At 39.9% G+C, this 23,281-nt stretch overlaps 1 protein-coding gene across 3 annotated transcripts in view; it reads right to left on the bottom strand.

Moving 5' to 3' along the window:
* The window catches only part of LTBP1 (latent transforming growth factor beta binding protein 1), a 184,405-nt gene extending 162,863 nt beyond the window's left edge, over window positions 1-21,542 (bottom strand). For 2 of the 3 annotated variants that reach the window (XM_088524191.1, XM_088524192.1), the window contains exon 1: window positions 9,632-9,920. In XM_088524191.1, coding sequence (XP_088380317.1) covers window positions 9,632-9,888 — 257 coding nt within the window. In that variant the 5' untranslated portion in view covers window positions 9,889-9,920. Of the gene's footprint in view, window positions 1-9,631; window positions 9,921-21,493 lie in introns of those variants that run through there. The other variant, XM_088524194.1, reaches the window with a different exon arrangement.
* Between the last annotated feature and the right edge of the window lie 1,739 nt (window positions 21,543-23,281).

The following is a 23,281-nucleotide window of genomic DNA, read 5'->3' as shown; positions in this document are numbered from 1 at the left end:
GGTGAGGAAAGATGCGCTCTGGAGGACAGCAGAGGATCTGACTTGCCAAGTAACAGAGAAAACATGCCCTGTACCCTCGCTACAAACATTCATCGTGCTGCTATTCATTGGATGTCAGGTGATTTTGGTTTTCTAGGCAAGAAATCTGAGCAGAGAGGGGTATAAATACCTATGCACGACAAAGTACCAACAGGCAACACTCAAGCATTTCTCCCTCTCCACACTCTCAGTTTCAGCTCGGCACTTTTCTGTTGTTTTACTGCCCCCAAGCCTGACCTCTCATATTAGCAGAGCAGGCTGTGTTTGGGAGGAGAATTGTAGCAGACAAGCAGTTTATGCTCACACTGAGAAGCCGCCGCCACCACCACCATACACACACACACACACACACACACACTCGGTTATTTTTCCTTCTCAGATATTAGTTACAGAAACCTAAGTCATGTTTCAGGAAAACATCATGTTAAAGGAGGACCTTCCCCTACCCGCCAACCCAGGTTGAGACTCTCTACTCTGCAACAAAATCTGGAAGGAAAAACCTGAAAAGAAAATTATTTAGAGCTGCCTATGAGTGCAACTAAATTGTTTTTAAATTTATTTTGCATATTCATACATTATTAATCTTTCGTCTGAAATCGCAGCTCATGATCTGACATGTGTCCATCTGCCATTTGAGGAAGAGAGGGTTCACTCCTGTATTCAGTACGAAGACAATTATGAAGCAAATAAATGGTTCAAAAAATGTGCTGCCAATAAATGACATATTCCAGTGAATTCAAATGACTCTTTCCAGAATTCTGGCATTCTACAGCATGAAAATAAACTCTAAGTACAAGGAAAAGCAAAGCTTGCCACCTACTGCTCAATGGAATAATAGTAAGTACCAGTATTGTCTTTCTTTTTAGTAGGCTGGGTTTTTTTTTTTTTTTTTTTTTTTGCTTTTGAAACTCATTTCCCTGAAACAGCATATACAGAAAATTGTATCTTTGTCAAAAAATAAAAAGTCACTACATAGAATACGCAAAACTCCCATTTTTTTCTTTAAACTGATTTTAATTTTCTGATAATAACCCTGACAAGCCTGAAACATTTTTTATGAGAGCATCCAAACTGACAACAAATTCCCTTTAATATGATCCAGTGGTTTTATGAACTCTGTAATAGAGTCTATCCTCACGTAGATGATGTTGAAGAGTAAATTTACTGTATAAAGAGCAATTAAAAAATCAAAACACTTATTAAAATAGATGTCAAGCCTATGAGAACAGATTTTATTTTCTTGGACATACCTCTGAAGCAGGTATTTTTAAAACTGTAGATTACACTAGTAACAACATAGAGCTATAATGAAGGCAGATTTATTGCTGGTATTTCTTTTAGATTGAGTTCCATACCTGAACAGAAAAAAAAATGATGATGTTTGTATTCATGCGTGAAGAAAATGATTTCAACAATTACTATGACTTGGTGAGCCAGTTATTCCCATAAAGTGCAAGTCTTCTCTCAGTAACAGTAGATCCCTTGCTTAGTGCAAGTTGCTTAGCTCCTTAATATCAGGATTCAGCTGTGTGCTTCTGAGCACCCGAAAAAGCCATTCCCACACACACTGTGGACCCCGGAGACAACAAATTAGTCTGCTTTCTGATCCTCCAGCTCCTTTCTGCCTCTCCTTTGAGGCCCTGTCATTTAGGGGAAACATGTTAGAGAGGCTGCCAAGGATTTGCTGCAGTCTCCCAATGAAACACTGGCTGGTAATAAGGCCTCGGTCATCCTCTGAATAATACCAGTAGAAGAGCCCACACTCTCCAGTCTGACATTCTTCACCATCTAGACCTGTTTCTTAAGTGGCATCATACAGAGAACCGTCTCTGACCACTGACAGGTAGCAACAGCCAAACTTCAAAATAAGACGACATGAGAAACAAGTCAGTCGGTGCAGCCACTGCCAAGAGGGTTTAAGTGAGTAAAATTGCATTGTAGGGTTCCGCGAGGAATTTCTCAACGTACCAAGATGCGTGACAAATTATGGCTACTTTAGGGAACTTGCATCAAGCAGAAATTGCTTGTCCAGGAGTCTGCTTCTTAGTGAAAGAAAGTATTCAGGCTGTAGCACTGAAGAAGAAAATCAGTTTATTACATTACTACTGGAGATCCTGAATCGTGAGTAGAATAGGCTATTCATATGTGGGAAGTCAATGAGGTTACATGTAATTAATCAGACATGCCCAGTACTGAAAAATATACCTGCCTTCACTTAAAGACTGCTCACACCATTCTGTGAGTGAAGACTCTTGAACCATCTAGTCACCTGCCACACTAGCAAAATGATAAAATCACGTCAACCACAGAAAGAAATGTTCCTTGTGTGTTATTTGTTATTTAATAAGGCTCCTAAAAACGGTATTTTTGAGAAAGGCTGAAAGTGTAAAGCATCTCCTAAATCTATGCTCATATCTAAGACAGACAAGTCAGCTCTTACCTGTAGCTTATTTTAATTTGAGGAGGTGAGGATCACATAATAAGCAAGGGTGGATATATCTGCAAGCCTACTGAAAACATTTCTCCAATTCAATACCAGAGGACATAAGTCCTCAGTTCATTGATCATTATAACACTTACAAAAAAAGCTCCTTTTTTCTAAGGACAGCATATTTTTTAAAAAATACATATTTCTATAACAGACACCATCAAGAAACCCTGTTCCCACGTTGTTATTCTTCTTTCATAAGTTAAAGGTATATATATGGATATACACACACTAGACACTAGGTATTTGTTCCATATCTAACTTCTGAAATCTATTTCCACACCTATGAAAATGATTCCCAATAGTTTTGAGCTACACACGCTCCAAACAAAACTGCTACTTCATTTTAGCCACTTCCTATCACTATCTTTGCACAGTAATTAACTTGAGGAACAAATTTACTACAGTTTTTATCTGAGTGGGTAAAAACTCTGAGAAGCATAAAATTGTTTCAATATCACAAAAAACATACACTTAACCCAGCAAGCTTTTTTAATTTAAGTGAAGGTTCTGAATGCTTAGCTTTCTAAGCAAAGCTTTGTACCACATGGCAATGAGTTGCAATCTCATTAGGATCACAGAGGTGTGGTGGGAGAGCTCCCATGCCTAGAGTGCTGCCTAGAGTGACAGGCTCTTCAGGAAGGACAGCCAGGAAGACAAGGAGAGGGAGTTGCCCTTCATGTGAGAGCATCAGGGATGCACAGAGCTCAGCCTGTGGGTAGGCAAGGGGCCAGCCAAGAGCTTACGGGTGAGGATTAGCAAGCAGCCCAACACAGGTGACCTTGACGTGGGTTTCTGCTATAGACCAGTTGGTCAGGAAAGAAAAACAGACAGAATTTTCTTCAAATGACTGGAAAAAGCTTCATGTTCACAGGCCCTGATCTGCCTGGAGCACTTTTGTCACCCTGGTATGGCTGCAGGGACAGCACACCAAGGCACAGGCAATCCAGAGGGTTTCTGGATTCTACTCATGACCACTTCCTAACACAGGTGATTGAGGAGCTGAGGAAACATGGAGTTCCACTGGACCTCATACTTACAAAAAGAAGGAAGATCTGGTCAGAGATGTCAAAGTCTCGCAGTGCCCAGAAGATGCTGGAGTTCATAACTTTAAGAGAAAGTCAAAAAGTAAGACTACAGAGCAGACTTCAGCCTGTTCAGGGACCTGCTTGGAAAAAACCCATTGGGGGATACCTTTTTCCTCCAAGGTGGTCTAAGATCCTTGATATTCAAGGATCACCTCCTCCAAGCTCAAGATTAGCCCATTGCAATTAGCAGGAAACTAAGCAGAGTTGACAGAAGGCTCAAACATAAAAGGGAAGCATAGAAGAGACCTGAGCAGTGACAGGTGACCCAGGAGAAATATAATGACACTGTCCAAGGATGAGGTTATGGGTGCTAACTCCCACTCAGGGTTCAAACCATCCAGAGACATGAAAGGCAGCACAGCAAGTCCCTGTAAGGATGCAAGCAGCAAAAGAAAGGCTAGGGAAAACGTAGGCTCCCTGTGAATGGGGCAGGGCCCTGGTGACAGAACTGGGATGACAGACACTCAATTCCTTCTTTGCCGTGGTCTTTACTGGTAAAGCCAGCTTTTGGGAACTCCAAGCTCCTGAGGAAGGAGAAAGGAAGCCTGGAGCAATGAAGACTCACCCTCAGTGGAGAAGGTCCAGGTTAGGGAACACAAACAGAACACCCACAGACCCTGACAACATGCACTCATGTGCGCAGAGGGAGCTGGAAAGGCCGCTCCCCATTACCCTTTGAAGGTCATGGTGACAGGAGGAGGTGCCTCAGAAGGGCAAGCAGGAGGATCCAGGGAACTACAGGCTGACCAGAGTCACCTTGATCCCCAGAAATGTGCTGGAGCAACTAGTACTGGATACTATTTGCAGACATGCAAAAGACAGAAAGGCGACTGGGAGTAGCCAGCATAGATATACCAAGACCAAATCTACAACCTTGAACACTACCTAATTTGCTCTCCTTCCTATTCACATCTCCTAATGAATTCATCTCCTATGAAACTTTGTTTACCAACTTTTTAGCAACTGATCTTTTCAGGGGTAGAGCCCAGACTTCCCTACAGAACTGCTGCCTGGCTTTGAGGGATCTCTGTCATGGTTACTTTTCATTCTTATCTTTTGCATTCACTGTTCACACTTTCTTTGTGCTTTCATCTGACTTCAGAAACCAGGATGATTAGACCAAACAAACACAAAAATCAGGAAAACTATGACTGGCTCTAATCTCCAAAGAAACAGCCGCCATTTGGATTGTTTTCCACATCATTAATCACCAGATTAACAAAGAAATAGGTTTTTGTTGACTCTACTGCCATGAATACAGAGAAAAGAAACAGCAGATAAGATCTTTTTTTTCATTCCAAACACAAAGACTGTGATACACAGTAATAAATGTGAACTTCTTTTAGCATTATAAAGAGGCATTAATAAAATTTATAAATTGAGTTCTTTGCTGCATTTTTACAAGTTTGCTCTTTAGATTTCCCGGAAAGTACAAAACTGATCATGTTTCCCTTCTATTGTATCCTTTATTGTCTTGGATTTTCTGTTTTCCAAGATAGTTGGACAGGCACATTGGCTTCCTCTGCAATGAGGCATTCTACTTGTGACAGAGTTGTGATCTTAAGCATTTTAATTAAGCTGGTTACCTAATCTTTTGACATCAGCCTTCACCTCAGTGTTCTCAGGAATACCACAGCACCAGAACATTTTAGCAGGCAGCTGTTTCCCCCACCACCACTTATGCATGCACACACTTCATGATTTGGAGTCCCAAAATAGAGATTTTGAAACTTTTGATATCCTTGCAGATTTACATTAAGTATTGATTTAAGACGTTATCCATCTGTGGTCTTACCCCAGTATGAACAAAAATCTTTATTTTGTTCCTCTGTTCAGAAATAAGTTGTTAAGTTTTCAAGTAAAATGAACCAGAAAGAGTGGTTTCTCTGTACCTCTAGGCTGCAAAGTAATCAGATGTCCTTTGATGCTCTTTTGAAAAAGTTCCCCAATGCTATTAAGTATTTGATTAGATCATCTTTTCTTGGCTTTACTAGTTCTTAATACTTGGCAAATTTTTACCATCAATAAAGCTCTTCCAGTAAAAGCAACATTACAGCTCTGACATCTTGTAGATCTTTATTGCTTTGCCTTCTAGCAGCAAATAACGAGAAATCAGTAAACAATTAAATACCTGCATCTTCTGCAGCTCCTGTCTTTGATACCAAATCAAATAGGCTTAGTAAGTAAAGAGAATCTGAGGCTCGAGGGCAAAGATAGATGTAGACAAACATGGTCTTAAAATGTATCATGATTTATGCCTATTCTCAAGCTACCCAGAAGGGGCAGCATCAGCAGATCACACACCAGTAAACACAGTGAAGACTAACACTGAAAAATCATCATAAAAATTGGACATAATTGCCACACTTCCTCATGCAAGAACTGAATGGCTCAGCACTGAGCATTTGAGCCACAAAAAAAAGAAAAGAAAAAAAAAACAGTTTGGAAAATACTATGGTTTGAATGAGGCTAACAGTGCTGTTTTCAACGAAAGCACCAGTACAAATTTAGAAGCAATTTACTTTCCTGAAAAGCAAAGGCAGTGATTCCTACACGCACAGAGTACGTCAACATTGTTATGTCTATATTGTGGTGTAACTAACAGATGTTAGCATGAACATATTCCAGGACCATTCAAAGAAAATAACTTGATGACAAGTTAATTAAGAAGTTGAGTCTACCTTGTGGAGTGTGTTCAATTTGCTGCCATTAAGAGGAGGGGCTAGGAAGAAAGGCTACAATGTCATTTTCAAGAGAAACGTGTCCTTACACAGCAATATAGATAACAGGCTATATATGCTGAGTTGTACTGGTAAAATACAAAAAAATCTAGTTTAAGAATATTAATATGGAATATTTTGTTAAACCTGATTTTTTTTTCGTTTTACAAGATAGCTATAACTACAGTGATTACACCCTGCACTCAGTTGCTTCCAGCTCCAGCTCTGTTTTGCACCCCAAGAGACAAGACAGTCTTTTTTCCTGAGGAAAGGAAGCATTTTATTATATGAGTTCCTGGCTTGAATAGAAATATAATCTCACAAACAGAGAATGAAAACAACTGAACTACAACTTTAAGAAGTCATCAAAGACATTCTAGCTTTAATTTGGATTAAAGTTGAGGGAGTGTTTTTGTTTGTTTGTTTTTGTTTTTTTTTTTTCCTTCTATGATGAGATGACTGGCTCAGGGGATGACAGGAAGGTGATGAAAGTTTTTAACCTGACTTTAGCAAGCCTCCACAGTCTCCAGCAGTCTCCTTACAGGAGGAGAAAAAAAGAAAATGAAAATTACAAAAAGGAGAGAGAAAAACTGGCTGTACTGCCAGGCTTAAAGGGTGGCGATCACTGATAGAAAATCCAATTCTCAGGAGGTTAAGTGGGTTACTAACTCTTTTCCTTGGAGGCAGACGCCGAAGCTGATATTGTTCCATCTCTTTATTCATGACGCCGGCAACGGGATAAAACGCAGTCTCAGCAGGAAGGCTGACAACACCAGTTTTGGGGAGTAGCTGTCACACTGGAGAGCAGAGGGACTTCGACAGCCTGCAGAATGGAGCTCAAAGTTTGAAAGTCAGCTTAAAGTCCTGTATCTGAGATAAAACAACCTCGTGCAGCATGACCAGTGCGGTGCTCATATAGCTGGAAAACAGCTCTGCAAAACAGGATCCTCATGGACTAGCTGAAAATGAGCCAGTGTTGTCCCTTTGGTGCAGGAACAGGTCAGAGGACTGATTCCCTTCTATTTGGTGCTTGTGAGACCACATCTCAAGGGCCACATGCATTTATGGGCTCCCCAAATGAGAAAAGGCCCTAATACAGTGGCCTGAGCCCAGCAGAGGGCCACCGAGATCAGGGGTTGTGTGAAGAGAGAGGGAAGGAGAAGAGATCTTCAGCTCCAAGAAGAGGCCGCTCAAAAGGATCTTACTGCAATCTACAACTACCTCTTCAGAATACACGAAGAATATGGAGCCAGACTTTCCAGAAGCATACAACAAAAGGTCAATAATGCAAAGGTGGATTCCAAAAGGATAAGAAAATTGATTTTTTTACCCTGAGGGTAAAAACAGGAGGCCCAAAGTGTTGTGGGATTGTCACCATTCCAACTGCGGAAATATTCGCAGTTGCTCTGCATAAGACACCGCACAACCTGTTCTAGCTGACCATGCTTTAAGTTAGGGGCTGGGGGACAGATCACCTTCAGAGGTCACTTGTAGCCTAAATCCTTCTCAGATTCTAACACACACACCCCTACCAAAGCCACTGCTCTCTAAAAAACACCTTCCATTTTCATGTGTGTGGGGGGAGACAGAGGGTGGCAAAAAGCTGAGACCAGAAGTCCAACCTTTGGTCAAAAAAAGCTTTGATAAGTATTTTTTAACAAACTTCTACACTAATCTTAAATTCAGGGCCCTTCTGGGTAGGCTTTTTCTCCCCACCCCCCCCAATCCTTTAGCAGAAGGAACAATAGTGATGAAAATGGATGTCCTCCAGAGATACCTATTCCTATACCAGGCATTAACCTTCAGAAAGCAAAGATAGCATTCCTCTCATCTTTTTTTGGACCATCACCTGGGTAACAATCATGTAAACCAATCTTAGAACCACCTGTTCTAAAAAATAAACTACACACAGCCAAAGATATAAAAAAGAGCTAGTACACAGGACAGGAAATAACTAAAACAGCAGTAGTAGAGCTCAGCCAAGAGGTTTCTACAACACAAAGTCAATATCTTGACTAACCAAAGCAAGAAAGAATTAATTTCATTTTCAGTTACAACTATTCCACATTGCTGATTCCAACTGAGTTAAATAGAGGAGAACTGGGCACAGGCACTAAGTCAGTTTATTACCTAGGTTCATACTTACCTCATCTATGTCTTTATTCAATTAGGGGCAATTGGGGAGCTAATAGAAGAAATATTTCACTATTCAATGGGGAGAGGAAAAGAACATTTAAGATACAAGTTCATCAGGTACATGAAAATTATCAGATCATGTGCTTGCATGTAATAGCACTGGGCTAGAATATAGGTTTGTAAAGACCTGGAATGTTTCCTTGATGCCCAAGACATTTTGATATGGTCAATTCTGTCACAAAGTCTGTCACCTCTCCTGCCTTTGATGAGCAGTGAAAACTCAGCCCTGCTCAATACAAGAGGAAACTTTCAAGTTGGAATTGTCTCCTAGAAGAGGCTGCTACTCACTGAAGGGGCAGTGCTGCGAGACTTCAGTGTACTACCAAGCTCCAGCTGATGAATGCTGTACTCCGATACCCATTTCCAAAACTATATTGGAAATTTTCCAAAAAATAAAATAAATAAATAAAAATCTGCTCTCGGTTGGCAATGCAGAAAAATCAAGCTGTTGCAGGTATACACTTGCCAAAAAGCAAGGAGTGAGATGTGGAGACACTCGAAGTTACTGGAAAGCTATCATAGAAAGCCAGGACCACAAGCATGTCTGTTATTGAGATCAGAATTCCCAAGAGCTTCCAATAAGAAGCAGATCTTTGTTTCCGAAATGCACACCACTTGTTTTCAATTACAGCCATCTTCATCTTTTGCAAACATTCTTCCAAGATGAGACTTCTACCTGATAGTATCCGTCCTCAGCCCAGGGCTATGACAAACTTTGCTGGCGCTACGTGCCTGTGTGTGTTCTAAGCTGAAGCTATTTTAGGAAATTCATCTCTCTCTCCAGCACCCTGTTTCCCCCCAAAGAAAAAGAAAAAAACTCTGAGAAAAAATAAGTGAATTTCTTGCTTCACTGCTATATCATAGTAGCATCATGGTAATATAGGCTATTCTCCCAACCTGAGGGGTTCTGTTTTATAAGTAACATCAATCAAGAAGGCCACTTAAATCTGGGAGTTAAAACAAAATGCTCTTAAAAAATAAATCTCTAAGTTAGCTGTGTAAATCTCCAATTTCAGATTGGTGTTTGCGGACACTCGCAAAGAATAGTATTTTACATATCCAGCATTTGGGGCTTCTTTGAAAGCTAGGAAACTACTTACGGTGGTTGCATTTGCTGCGGTACCCCGAGGGGAGGCTTCTGCTTGATGCTGAAGGCCATCTGCGCCACGGGGCCGACCTTTGGTGGCACGGGCACCTTGCGGGAGAAGGGCTGCTGGGCAGCCTGCTGCGGGATGGGCCACGGCGGGAGCGCGGGGCTCCGGCCGCCGGTGGGAGACGTGTCTTGCGTGACCGTATCCTCGCAGGAATTGCCTTTCGTTCCCGGCTTGCACACACAAAGCTGAGGCCGCAGGCACATCCCTCCGTTTTGGCACGGCGGCGCGCAGTTAGCTAAGGAAAGACATTTCATAAAAAGCATCGGTGAAAAAGCAGGTTGGAAACTGCAAGCCCTCCCCATAGTACATCATATGTTAATTGCTAATGAAAAGCGGGAGTGGGAGAAGGTAACATTACTAAGCTGCACAAAAGGCGGTATGTAAGTTGGTATAGCTTTTATTGCTCTCCTATATAATGCATGCACAATGTTTCTACACCTTAGAAAAGTGAAATGCTGGTGAGCTTAAAAAAAAGCAGGAAATGAGTAAGAAAGGCAAGCATTATTTTATATCTTCCTGTAACTGGCCTTTTCCACTGCCCTTCCCTGCTTCTTCCTTCCCCACACTTTAACACCCAAATTGCACACTGATGAAGCGAGATCATGCAGAATGTATAACCCGATTGCCAGTCCAACATCACTACTGTAATCACATAAAAAGGACAGGCATAAACTATGCCCACCAAGACATAACTACACCTAGAAGATGCATTCTTCAAAGAGACAATATAGATGTCTGATTAGCCTGAACTAGTAGCTATATATTCCTTGCCTTATCAGTAAGCAGGGATAAGGTTCTCCAAAAGACAAGTCTTCCCACCCCTTTCAGGCATCTGACTTCAGATAGCATTAATTACACCCTGCTTGTGTTGCTCCTTCCTCTGACTTCAGGGGAACTTTGAACAATTAGTCTAGACTTAATACCCTGGGTGTAAATCTAGTTAAAAACAGGAGCAATTCCATTCTGAGTGAGCTCTAAAAAAATAAAAAAAATAAAAATAAGTCCCATTAAAAAAAAAAAAAGATTCTGATCATATGAAATTGTTATCATAATGTATACATAGCACTGAAAAGCTACGCTTTATCTGAGAGTTTACTTTAGGTGCTTAACATTACAGTGCTAATGTAATGAATGCTAAACTAATACAAAAATGGTAAAACAAATAACTTTCCTTGTTCAGAAGACATAATTTAACAGTAAAATACAATGCGAATTAAAAGATCTACCAAAATAATTTCTTTGTATACATCCCTGTTCCAAATACACTGAAGCATTTGTCACCTCCATCAAGTTTTTATACCTATGCATGCACATATATATGTAAAACTGCAGTATTGGGCTGCATTAGCCTGCGTGGTGAGCTGATAACACCCAATTGATTCAGATGCATGACCATGACTGCCATTAACTGGCACTTTATAGAGGGTTCTCAAACACAGCTCTCCCACGTGCTGTTCAGCAATACATCTCCTCTTGAAAGCTACTTAACTGACTAGCTTAATTGTACTAAACTAGCATATTCCGTATTTTCCTGAAATCAAAGATCAATCATTTGCTTATTTATATTTCTGCTTCTTTCGGAGAGTATGTTTTGTCTTTGACTGCCAGAAGGCTGGAGAGGATTTTCACAGAAACCTTGCATAGGGATTTAAAAGCATGTTATAATATATAAGCTGACTCTCTCACATTTTGCCTTTAAGAACTAGATTTTTTCTAGAAACAATAACTCAGATACACACAAACAACTGAAATAAACCATATATTTGAAAAACATATTTGTAAATTTTAGTCAGGTTTCAATGACTACAATAGCAGAGAAGTCTATTCTGAGCTACAAATTAATATCAATTGCTGAAAAAGCCTCCAAGAGCAGAGATGTCTGCCTGTCCCCTCAGGTTTATGAGGCCTCAGAAACCTGACAAAGCTATGGCAAATATGGCTGAGGACACTTCTGAATTTTGAACTGAGTGATGGTTGAACAAGACCACCAGGATCCTCATGTAATTTTCCTTATTCTAATCCTTCATTATTTATTAAATGAAAAGATTTTCAGAACAGCCAAGCATCTAAGAACACAGATCCCTTTAAAAGATTTTCTTCTAAAAGGCAGAAGGAAGCACACATTTAAAACTGTCTTTTTCAAAACCCTTTTAAATACATATCTCTATAAAGGGATGATTTGTGTTTCAAGTTGCAGAAAATAAAGGCCAACCAGGCCACTCCAGCACATCTTTCCCAGCACCACACAAGAGTTCTCATTTCAGTACTACTCTCAAATAGAAGTCTGGTCATTGCTGAAGCCACACACCTTTCACAAGGTCTCATTAGTACTGGCTAAGTGGTCCCTGTACTACTCCTAGGCTCTAGATGAAAAGGATGCAGAGAATTTAACACTCATTTTCAGGAGCACACTAGAATCCTACTTGATACAATACAAAAATGGCAGCCTTGTTCCAACTTCCCTCTCTGATGGGGTGCAGAATATTCATTGACAACTGCTAGTCTGACCACTGCACAGGCAAAGAAAGAGCTACTATCTACATTGCCTTTCACATCGGCTGTCATTTATACATATGTGTATATATATATATATATTTTATATATACACACACACACATATATGTATACAGATACAGATTTGCAGTGATAGAGTTTGGGGACAGGCACCTTAGAAAAAAAACATTAAAAACTCCTTAAAAACATTAAAGTACCATTTTTGCAAAAAAAGGGAACATCCGCATTTGAAGCATTTCTTGAAATTTGTGGGCATGCATCTATAACTTTCAGACTTTAAGAGGTTAATTAAAATATATAAGTAAAGATATATGTATGTGTGTATATACACTTATATACACACACAGACACATTTTCATGTATATAAACACACAAGTCCACCTGGAAAAGGTAAGTCAATGTAACAAAATATCCAGCCTGTTAGGACACCCATACCTTAACTCTCACAAGTGAGCTAGTAATTCACATATGCAGAAAACAATACTGAAAAAAATTGCAAGTCTGTGTGGTTAAAAATTAAAGCTGTGCTTAAGAAAACTTACACTAAAATGAAGCTAGTAAGGTTGCAATTAATTTAAAACTAGGAGCTGAAATATAATCTGTTTTTAAATGTAGTTATCTTTTTCAGCCAAACAAGGTTCTTACTTCACTGACAGCAATGTAAACCCAAAGAGTTTCTCTAATTTATATATAAAACATATGAAGCTTTGTAGGACAAACTGCATTACTCTAACATCTGGCCATATAACAAAACAAGAGTTAGTATGTCCAACAAACGTGTTATGGAAGAGATTTGAGACAAACTGCATCTTCTATGTGAAGAGTGGCAGCAGTAAAAAGCTGATTTATTAGATCTTCACAAAAATTCACCCTTTAATTGAAGTTCTTCATTACCACTGTGTAATAAAAGATCACAAAATAAGATACAAGGTCACATTTTGAGGGAAGAATTGAAGTGAACTTTTTCTAATTCACATAAGACAGCAGTTTATTTTTGACAACATTTAAGACAACTGCAACGTGCCAAATGTATGACCTAATTACTTTGTTTGAAGACAACAATAAAACAATAATGGCACATCTAATTCAAACACCATTATTTTCCACAAAGCTAAGCTTCCAAAATCTGCAGTCTGGAAGTATGAAGTAGAAAAGAGGAGAGAGAGAGGGAAAAAAAAAAAAAAAAAAAAAAAAAAAGAGGAGTGGGCCAATATACTCATGTTAACAGAATTGCAGATTAACAGAAAGAAATACAACTTGGAACTGGTATTCTACAAACGCTAACTTATGGCTTACACAGGTTAAGTAGGAGGTAAGCTTTGTGTTAGTCTCCCATCTAGCACACACTACTGGACAACTTCATCCCCAAACCATAGGAATCTTTGTTGGAAGGCACATCCAGGTGTCTCCAATCCAAACCTCCCCCTAAAAGGAGGACTGTTGCTAACACTAGATCATGTTGACACAGCTCTGTCTAGTTGAGTCTTGAAAAATGCCAAGAACGGAGATTTCACCACCTCCCACAGCAGCTGCTCAATTCTGCACTAACCTTGATATTAGGAAGGTTACTTTGCTTCCTTATGAACAGCCTTTCTGTCAGAAATCACTGTAGAGGAGCCACTCTCGGGATCTAACTTGAGGCACCTCATCAAGGAAGCAGGTCACCACAGATGTGTTATACCCACTGAAAAGGGATCTTTAAACAGGGCAATCCAGACTGGGCCTCAGGCTTAACAGATTAGGTGCTGAGCTTAGAAACCAGAGATAAAAAAACACGGCCTACCCCCACTTCCTATGAGACAAGGACAATGGGGTGAATGGGAAGGGGGTTCCTTGGGGTTGGTTTAAGATCCCACAATTGGTATTTATTAATAATTAGCCGAGTTGCTCCCCAATCAGCAGATTTAATGAAGGCCTGCTTCTTAAGGTTCTTCCTTTCTCCTCTCCCACGAGGGTAAGTCCTGTTTTTCTGCCACATCACAGCCACAGACAGCAGACGACTTCTGCCACTAGATCAAGGTGACTAAGGAGGTGGGAGCGATGATGGGCCAACCAGCACACGCATATCAACGTACCAGCAAAATGCTCTTTTTCATTTAGAGACAGCACTCAACTTCAGTGTTATGATTAGCCAGGAACTGCTTAACGTGGCAGTGAGAACGAGCACAGAAATAAAAACTACTTATACTAACTGCTTTAAGTTACCCCAGATCAGTTATTCTAGAATAGGCTTGCACAGGGATTTTTTTTTCCCCCAATAAAAGAACCTAACAAATCTAATTTCAGGAGAAGAGTGGTACATGTTAAGCTTTGTGCATATTGTATACATTTAAAACTACATTTTAGATCCATACCAGGACCTATTTTAAGGGAACACACCTGCAGAAAGATCTTACACCTCAGGCCAATAGAATCGCAGATGATGTTCAGTGTAGGTAAATACTGCAAAGTGAATAGACTGGAAAAAGTCCTACCCTCACACTGGGGCTCTTAAAACAGACCATCACTAGTTTGACACAAGAGCTATGCTGAGCAGTCCATGAAAATATCTGCTCATTACTCAAAGTTAAAATGAAAATGAAATGAGCAAATCAAGCATTTGGAATGGCTAGAAAATGAATGGAGGACAACACAGAAGAGCATTATGCACCTCTGTTTAGTCACAGTTTCACTCACACCTCGAGCACAGGGTTTGGTCTCCTCATCTCCAAAAGGACTTCCTGGTAGCAGAGCCCAGAAAAGGTTAAGAAAAGGACAACTAGGATGACCGAAGGTGTGGAACAGCTTTCATGTAGGTAATGACCAAGCAAGCTAGGAATTTTAGTACAGAAAACTGAGAAGTCAACAGGCTTCTGCTGTACTTCCACATCACAGAAGAATAAGCAGGAGATCATCTCGTCTCTCTTAAGATCAAGTATAAACAACTGGTAGCAGGTTCAAACGCTAGGAGATAGTTAAACGGATGAAGAGGTAGTAATTACTGTATGGTACCCCACTTGCTTTGGAAGCCATTTGGAAGTTATATCCTGTCAACTTGCCAAATGATCTTAGCAATACAATTCACAGAAACTTATTTCTCAACAATAAATTCATGGTAAAAAAATCTAAAGGGTTCTCAAGTCTCCTGCACATCTCTTCCTCCTCAGCTCCACTTTTGGGGATCTACTTTAATTAGACAGCTACTGTTGGTGAACATTTAGTTACAGAAATATTTCAGTGTCATTCTTGAGTTTTTTATACTTTGATAGTGTGGTTTCAATTAAGTGTGTATTTCTAGTGAGCCCATCCACTAGATTCATTATTTCTATTCAAACAAAGTTTAATGTATTTTTTTTTCTTAACTTCACACAGTCAAGCATGAATTTAAGCAAAATGAACTTCCAAACAAAATGTCATTATCACACACATTGGAACAGTGAACATGAAATTTAATGGGGCTAACAAATATGGTTCATCCTTTATTACTATCCAAACCAGTGTGGTTTTACTATCTTCTCTTACAGAAGCATGTAGATATTGTCAGACAAAATACTTGCTATAGGGACAAGTAGTTAAATACCACTGAAAAGAGGATTAAATCCAAGTATGAGATTCATTCAGCTTCTAGCACAAAATGGTCAAGAAATTATGCAAGTATCAAGTTTAGGGGAAGAGGAAAAAAGCAACACTACAATATGAACATACCTGTGCTCAGAGCGAAAACAAGAAGTTCATTTACACGCAACATGGGAATAGGCTGTTAAAGACATAGTAAATGCCATCTTATTTGATTATTTCAAGATTTCTATTCCTCAAGCACACAAGGAAACTGAACCTAAGCACATGTTGGCTGAGCAAGGGTCCTAACCACGCGACTGTAAAATAGGGCACCTTTAACTCGCGCAGTGTTGCCCCACCATAAAATACCTACTTCCTCTGTAGAGTGCTCTAAGCTGTGAATTTTCAGAGGTAAGAGGCATTCTTCACAATTTCCCCTCAGAAAAATCTGAATATGGTGCTCACATCCTGGAGAAGGGCTAAGTTTGTAAAGCAGTGTCCCTTCTCCAACTTACCATGCTGATCAGCCAAACGCTTATTTTAATTCTGGATACAAAGAGTTAGAAGTCTGAAAAGGTAAGCATAATATTAAACAGGAATAGGGATGTCATAGTAGAAACTAGATACTAAAAGTTAATTGAAGGAACATTAGGAGCTCAGTATCTAGTATTTGGGAGGAAATCTAGCTCTCCATCTAAGAATCTTTCTCCAAACAGTTCTCAAAAGTTTAATTTTACGGGAGGTCTAAACAGTTCTACAGTCACCAAGTTTGAGGGGGAGAAATTTGTGACCATGGACATAACAGTCATGCTGCAAGACCATCCTAAAAAAAGAGCTGGAATTACTTAAATAACCAGAAGAAAAGGCATTCTCTCCAGAAAACCTGCACAAAGCTCTGCACTACTAATAGAGGAAATAATATGATCATCTTTATCTTCCTACACAGGAACTTTGTTCTTATCATAAACAGAAGGACTAAGGGAATTCTTGCCCTAAATATACTTCAAATAAAAGCACACGTCACTGTTGGAATTCTTAACTGGTTCATTTCAAAACATCCGACGCATTCCTATATTGACATGGATGACTGTGCAAACATGACCTCCAAGGAAGAGGAGAAACAAAACAACAATGCCTTTACCACACCATTCTTTTTAAATAAAAAAATCATAATTTTTCTCCTAGCCTAATAAAGTATCTTATGCCATTGTTATTTTCTAAGTATCTTCTGAGAATTCTCTCTAAATGCTACCATTTATCAAAAACTAATGGCAACTATACTCAAATACTCGCCTAGATTCAAAGTGACACATTACTGTATCAGGCATAAGAATGTAACACACTTGATATTTTCCATTCTTGTCAATGCTGTGTTTACTAGAGTTTATATCATATAATATTAAGATAGACTGTGCAGTATGGGCAACATTTGAAAGTATGTGGGATCAGAATTACACGGATTCTGACAGTGCAAACAGTATTAAATTTCCCATGCAATACATCCTTCTTCCATTTCAGTAGAAAAAAATCCCCTACAGAATGGTCTAAGTCAAGGAACCTGAAAGATTCATAAATTAAATGCTGTTCTTCATTGCTGGAGTGGTTAACACACCAGTCTACAATCCTTTTAATTTTCTTCACATTTCTCATTTCAGTGTGTGCTCATTTTGTTACAGAGCACTTTGTAATAAATGGGCAACTGAATAAAAACTCAGAGAAGGTCAGTAAAGAGACAGCTGAAATTTAACTAGGAGCAGGATGCAGACAACTGAAGTGTTACAGAAGAAATAAAAAACAGAGTAATTAAAATACCAAGAACAATGAAGTATTTCCTAAACTCAACCAATTTCCAATGAGAGTTCACCACTTAGTTGAGCTCTTTCAAAAATTCAAGCCTGATCTGCCATCTACAGATAATAAAAAACTGATCTGAATTACACACACACACACACACACACAAAAAAAAAAAAAAAAAAAAAGCAAGTCTTGCCTTTGGACACAAAAGCAGCAGAGCAGGGCAAAGCTCTTCTTAGCCCTGTATTAAAATGAACACATTGACCTGCTAACGCATCTCTGTCTCCTCACACGTGGAGTCAGAAATGCATAGAGCAACAATAAAGCTTTGCTGTTTTTGCATTGCCAATGGAAAGGATCTGTTTTCTAGGAGTAAATCAAGCTATGCAGGTGAAGAACTGGTGCTTTTAAAACCAGAACAAAACAATATATCCCAAGTGAGAAAATCAAACCAACCCAGTGTCAGCCCATGCTAGTGGCAGAACACAGACTCGCCTGACAGCATGAACCATCCATCACCTGCAGACACTCAGCACTGCCCTATCTGAAGGAGGAGTCAATGCAGGGAGGTCAGCGCCTCTCTCCAGTCACCCACGCACCTCCAGGCCATCTGAACTTGCTCCAAGGCAGGAGTCAGCCTCCAAGAAGCTGCACGGTGTGCTATCGCCTAAGGGTTTCCAAGCCCGCGGAGCGTAGAGCGCAGAGCGGAGCTCCTCGCTGCCTCCACTCAAGGTGTGCTGAGCAGGGACACACACAGGTGCTTTGCTCCCTTCTCCCACTGTGCTAAAAGCAGAAGGGTGCAGATGGCAGTATGTGCTGCTTCCAGCTCTTTCCCTTCTCTCTTTCCCTTTATTTAAAAATAAATAGCTGGCAAATCCGAAAGATTAAATGAGAGCCAACAAAAAAAAGCATAGCTTCTGGGTTCCTTGCGATATTATCTTAATAGAAGATGTGTTCAGGACTATTCTCCACTGTAGATTTACAACAACTTGACCTACCACACATTCTGCTTCCGTTACTAAGATTTCTAACTGCTACACTGAGTTCACTTGGAAATCTACCACTATGTGTCTAAATGCACAAGAAAGCCTGTTCTATGTCTTTTAAGGTTTGACATGTTTTTTTTGACTAAAAAGAGGTCCAAACGGGCCCCAAAATAAAAAAGCTAAGTATGTTTTATCTCATACAAACTGCGGACTCTGCATCCAACATAGAATTGGCAACAACAGATTGGATGATCATGTCTCTATAGCAGAGAGGAGCTACCCAGCTCTTGTCCTCTCACAGTCCTTACTCTCCCTTCACAAAGGGAGCTCACTGGTGAAAATGGATACAGCCCAACCCCGCACTCAAAGTCTCCATTACTGCTTTAGTTTGGATCAGGAGCCTCTTTTGAGGCAAATCTGATCAGTCACACTCACTGAGCTCTGGTTCACATTGCCATCTGAAAGCACACGCACTGGATTCCTCTTAGATCCAGAAACACACGCACGCTCTTAAAAAACCCTAGAAAGCTGCACCAGACGGGCGCACGCTCCAAGAGCGCGGCTACCGCACCACAGCCCCCAGTAGCATTTACTGCACGAGACCAGAGTGCACCTCAAGCAGGCACAAACCCCAGCAGCACGCACAGCACGGACTCAAACCGCCAAGGCCGAGGGGCCTGGCCGATAGGTCTGCTCTCATTAGTCCGTGCTATCTGCAATACTGTTCTCATTAGTCCATGCTATCTGTAAGCAAAGATCACAAGAACCTGGGTCCTCTGTTTCTTGCCTGTCCCAAAGCCAGTAAAAGAAAGTAAAGCTATCACACAACTAGAAATTATATATTGTGAATTAAGGCCTTTATTACTACTATTCACTTTTGCTAATCTATTCCTTATATGTGAAATTTGAAACTTTTATTTATATATTACAGTAGCAACCACAGCAGGCAAAAAACAAGCTACTTGAGTAGTGGCTTTTGATTTTTCAATCTTGAATTGCTTGAAAGCAACACCTAAAGAACAGATTGAAAGGACAAAAAAATATACATAGGCCAGCTGTAAAAGGCCAAAGCCATTATGGACTTCAAAAAAAGAAAAAATACCTCTCAAGTTGGGGCATTTAGTTTTCATTTATACATGGTCTGAAGGAGATTCATACTGTTTTTCCTGAGATGACAATGTGAGAAAGTGAAAAAAAAAAAAAAAAAAAAAAACATTTTGGAAGAATGTTATCGTTAGGTTTTGAATATGCAATGTAAATAAACAAAGCTTGGTGTAATTCTAAGCCACAAGACTGATTAAGCACAAGCCTGGGGAACCATTTACAACCAAAAAAACCTCCAACAGGAACAGCTGCAAACATTTTAAGTGCTCAGCTCCACTGCTCAGAAGCAACTCTCCAGGATACCTCCATCTCTAAGAGCTGAACCGAAGACAGAGAAAGAGGGGATTCTGAGCAACCAAATACAAAGACTCACAAAGTTTTATGTCTAAACTGGAAGATTCACATATGTGTGTATGCTTCCAGTGCTGGATCCCAATCCTGCATCAGGACGACACACAAGCATGCCACCTTGCCCTTACCTCAGCCATAAAACCTCAAGAGCACAAGCCAGAAGCAACCTAGCAGCTTGAAAGTGATGACATAGCGGGTTCCTCCTCTATACAAGCGATAAGTCTTCTCTATACATGCGATTTATTCTCAACATAATCCTGCAAAATCTGCTTTCTCAACTGTTAGCCCGACCAGCTTTCCCCACCCCTCTGGGATAGGGAGCTCATGTTTCACTATTCCATTAACAACCAAGTCTCTCCCACCCACATTTGTTAATTCTCATCACTATATTACGGAAAGTTGCAATTCCTCCAGGCAATGCTATTTAAAACAATTCAGTTTACACTGAAAACACTCAAACAATTTATATTAATACTCCAGACCAAACATATTATTATACATTATAGAAAAATTCTATATTTACAGTAAAGTGGTCTTATTAAATCTTTCTGGAGGTTATCAGACATTGCAACTTACAATATGTAACTTCCTGACTTTCCAGTTCCAAGAACTTGGGGGATCACAAAAATGAAAGAGTATTTTCTGTAGGAATTAATATTAAGTAATACAGCTGGAGCAGCAAGTAACAAAGTAGGAGACAACAGGTTTCAATAGCATAAACATATAGCTGAGAGATAGGAACTCCTCATTTCCCACATAGGTTACATGTGATCCTGGACAAGTTACAACAACGGACTGGAAGGCATATGTTTCAATCTCCCTAAGAGAAAACAAAACAAATCAACCTCAAAACACTCTATTTGCCCTACAGACATGTCAGAAAGCTAATTAATGTAATAATTAATGTAGCAGTGCTCTGGTAATGCAACAAGTACTAACAAAGCAATTATTCTATCTAGCTGAGCTTGTTGCCTCAAGTTGTGATGGTATCTTATTATTGCTCTTACATAGATTATAAGTTATAATAACTAGGATCGTAAGACAACAGTGTTTGTCAAAAACCTCCTTGCATGCTTATAGTTTTGCAAAGCGTTTGTTGTTGCATTCCCCCCTCAAGATGGATGTCATGAACATTAGCAAAAGGCTGTTTTTCGGGTCTGAAGTTGTTCTCCTAGCATTAACAATTTTGAATACTTTATCAATTTTATTAGCAAGCTTTAAAATTTAACATTTCCAATTAGAATTATGCAGTTTGTATGCAAAGTTATACCAGGTTTGAAGAAGACATCCTTAAGACAAAACTTTAGAATGAAGGAGTGGATTATTAGGCACAGAGGCAGAGAAACCGTAACGCTAAAGTAGGATACAGGGCACATTCACACACAGGTAGGTAACAGGAACATGGAGGCTCGCTCACCTTCTGAGGACAGACTGCAAGACACCAAAGAGAACATGAGTATTGGAAACATAACAGGCAACTTTGAACTAAAGATAACAGAAAGGACTCGGAAAGTCCACTTACCTCCCCCACATAGACACTGCCCTCCACCTGTGAGGAAAGTTTTCAAATACCCCTTACCACCACTACGGGGAAAATGTAAAACAGCTGCCACTAATAACATCCAGGCTGCCACCAGCCAGGAGCAGAAGTCACCCCAGGGAAGGGCAGGAGCTCCATGCTTGGGAAAGGGGCCTAGCAAGCACCAGCGCGCGAGGGAAGGTTAACACAGCCAAGTTTGCCAGGCCGCACATCCTCCCTGCAACCCCTATTTCTGTGACTTACTGGCTTATTAACTCAGGTGCAGCACAGCCGAAACACATGGTGCTTGTTCCAGCCCGAGATTACACCTGAGCTAATAAGCCTCTCTGATCAGAGCTGGCTCTCAGCACTCCGGCTCTGGAAGCACGATGCAGACAAATGGAAGTTGGCTCTGGATAGAGCCAGCATGGGCCTGGGGTTTATTAGCTCAGGCTTTGCACCATGCAAAAGAATATAAACCGGCCCTAGAGGCCAAATAGCCTATTAAAGTGATACCGAGCCTGAGCTAATAAACCCTGACAGATCCAAACTGACTCTGCATGAAGTCAGCTCAGGTGTGTCTGCATCTGGGGCACAGTCAATCAACAACTGAAATAATCAACTCAAAAACAACTGAGAGTTCTCAGTCTGATTTAAATAAAAAAACAACAACCACAACAAAAACTTTTTTACAGGAAACAAAGGGGTTAATTTTTGTTCAGTTAAAGGGGTTTTGTTCTTTTGAAACTTCAGGAGAAGTGGCTCAAGAAAAGGAGATATCTAGCTTTTATGGCTGTGAGACTAATCTTCCACAGTTAAATTCACTCAGTGATATCTCATGGTTTTCCTAAGTTACAAAACAGACAACTTGAGTACATTTAGTACTTCCCTTGGCTTGCCAAAAGCGGGTAAAACTGAAAAGACCCAAGCCAAGTGCATTATACCACTGTTGGGCAGTGTAAGAGTAGCATCAGAGTACTGATCAAAAATATTTAATGCAAAGAAGGGCCCTAAGTCAGAGAGACAAAATGAGAAGGAAAGGTCAAACAAACAAAAAAATTCTACTCTCCCCTTAATTCTTTATCTGCTACTCCAGTCCCCAAATAACCATGTGAGTGAACCACGGATTTAAATGAGACTTTACACAGCTATCCCATCAAAATCTAATTGCCTGACTTGGTTCCTATGAAGAATCTATAAATGGAAAGAATGGTTGGATGATAATGGCAATTTTGAAAAGACGGAGCATAAAGGAGACAAAGTAAGGAACGTTGCTTAATTCAAAAACAAAAGTTAAAAGGAGGTATTGACATTATCTGGAAAGAAAAGTTACAGGAAGACAGAAAGCCGATCAAAGGCAGAAAGAAGAAAATTGGTGGGGTTTTTTGTTGTTACTCTAGTTCAAGATAATGAAAATAAAATTGGTTGACAATACCATTGCAATTTAAATGCAGATTTTTATATCCTTAAATTATCCCATTTTTTTTAATCCAGTTGCTCCTTCAGTCAATGCAGGTGTTTTTAAGCTCTAGAATTCGCTTCAAAATACTGCCTCAAACAATGCGAGCAAAAGGAAATCATCTTAGTACTTGCAACTTATTTAAGTAAAAAGGTGAGTAACCTAACTTTAAGTAACCTAACACAGCAGCATTTGCGTAAAGCTGAAAATGTTAATTTAGAAGACTACCTTAAACACACGCCTAAATTTGTCAGGAAAATTGTGCAGTTTGGTCTTAGCAGCCTGCTATAATAAGGTCTTTGCTTCTTAACAACAGCTCTGCACAGGTCAAA

The sequence above is a fragment of the Tinamus guttatus genome, unplaced genomic scaffold (genome assembly GCF_059628265.1).
Source record: "Tinamus guttatus ecotype Peru unplaced genomic scaffold, ASM5962826v1 Tinamus_guttatus_pri_ptg000208l, whole genome shotgun sequence".
NCBI classification, from domain to species: domain Eukaryota; kingdom Metazoa; phylum Chordata; class Aves; order Tinamiformes; family Tinamidae; genus Tinamus; species Tinamus guttatus.
The sequence above is the reverse complement of the archived record's forward strand: the minus strand, read 5'-3'. Positions and strand labels throughout refer to the sequence as shown.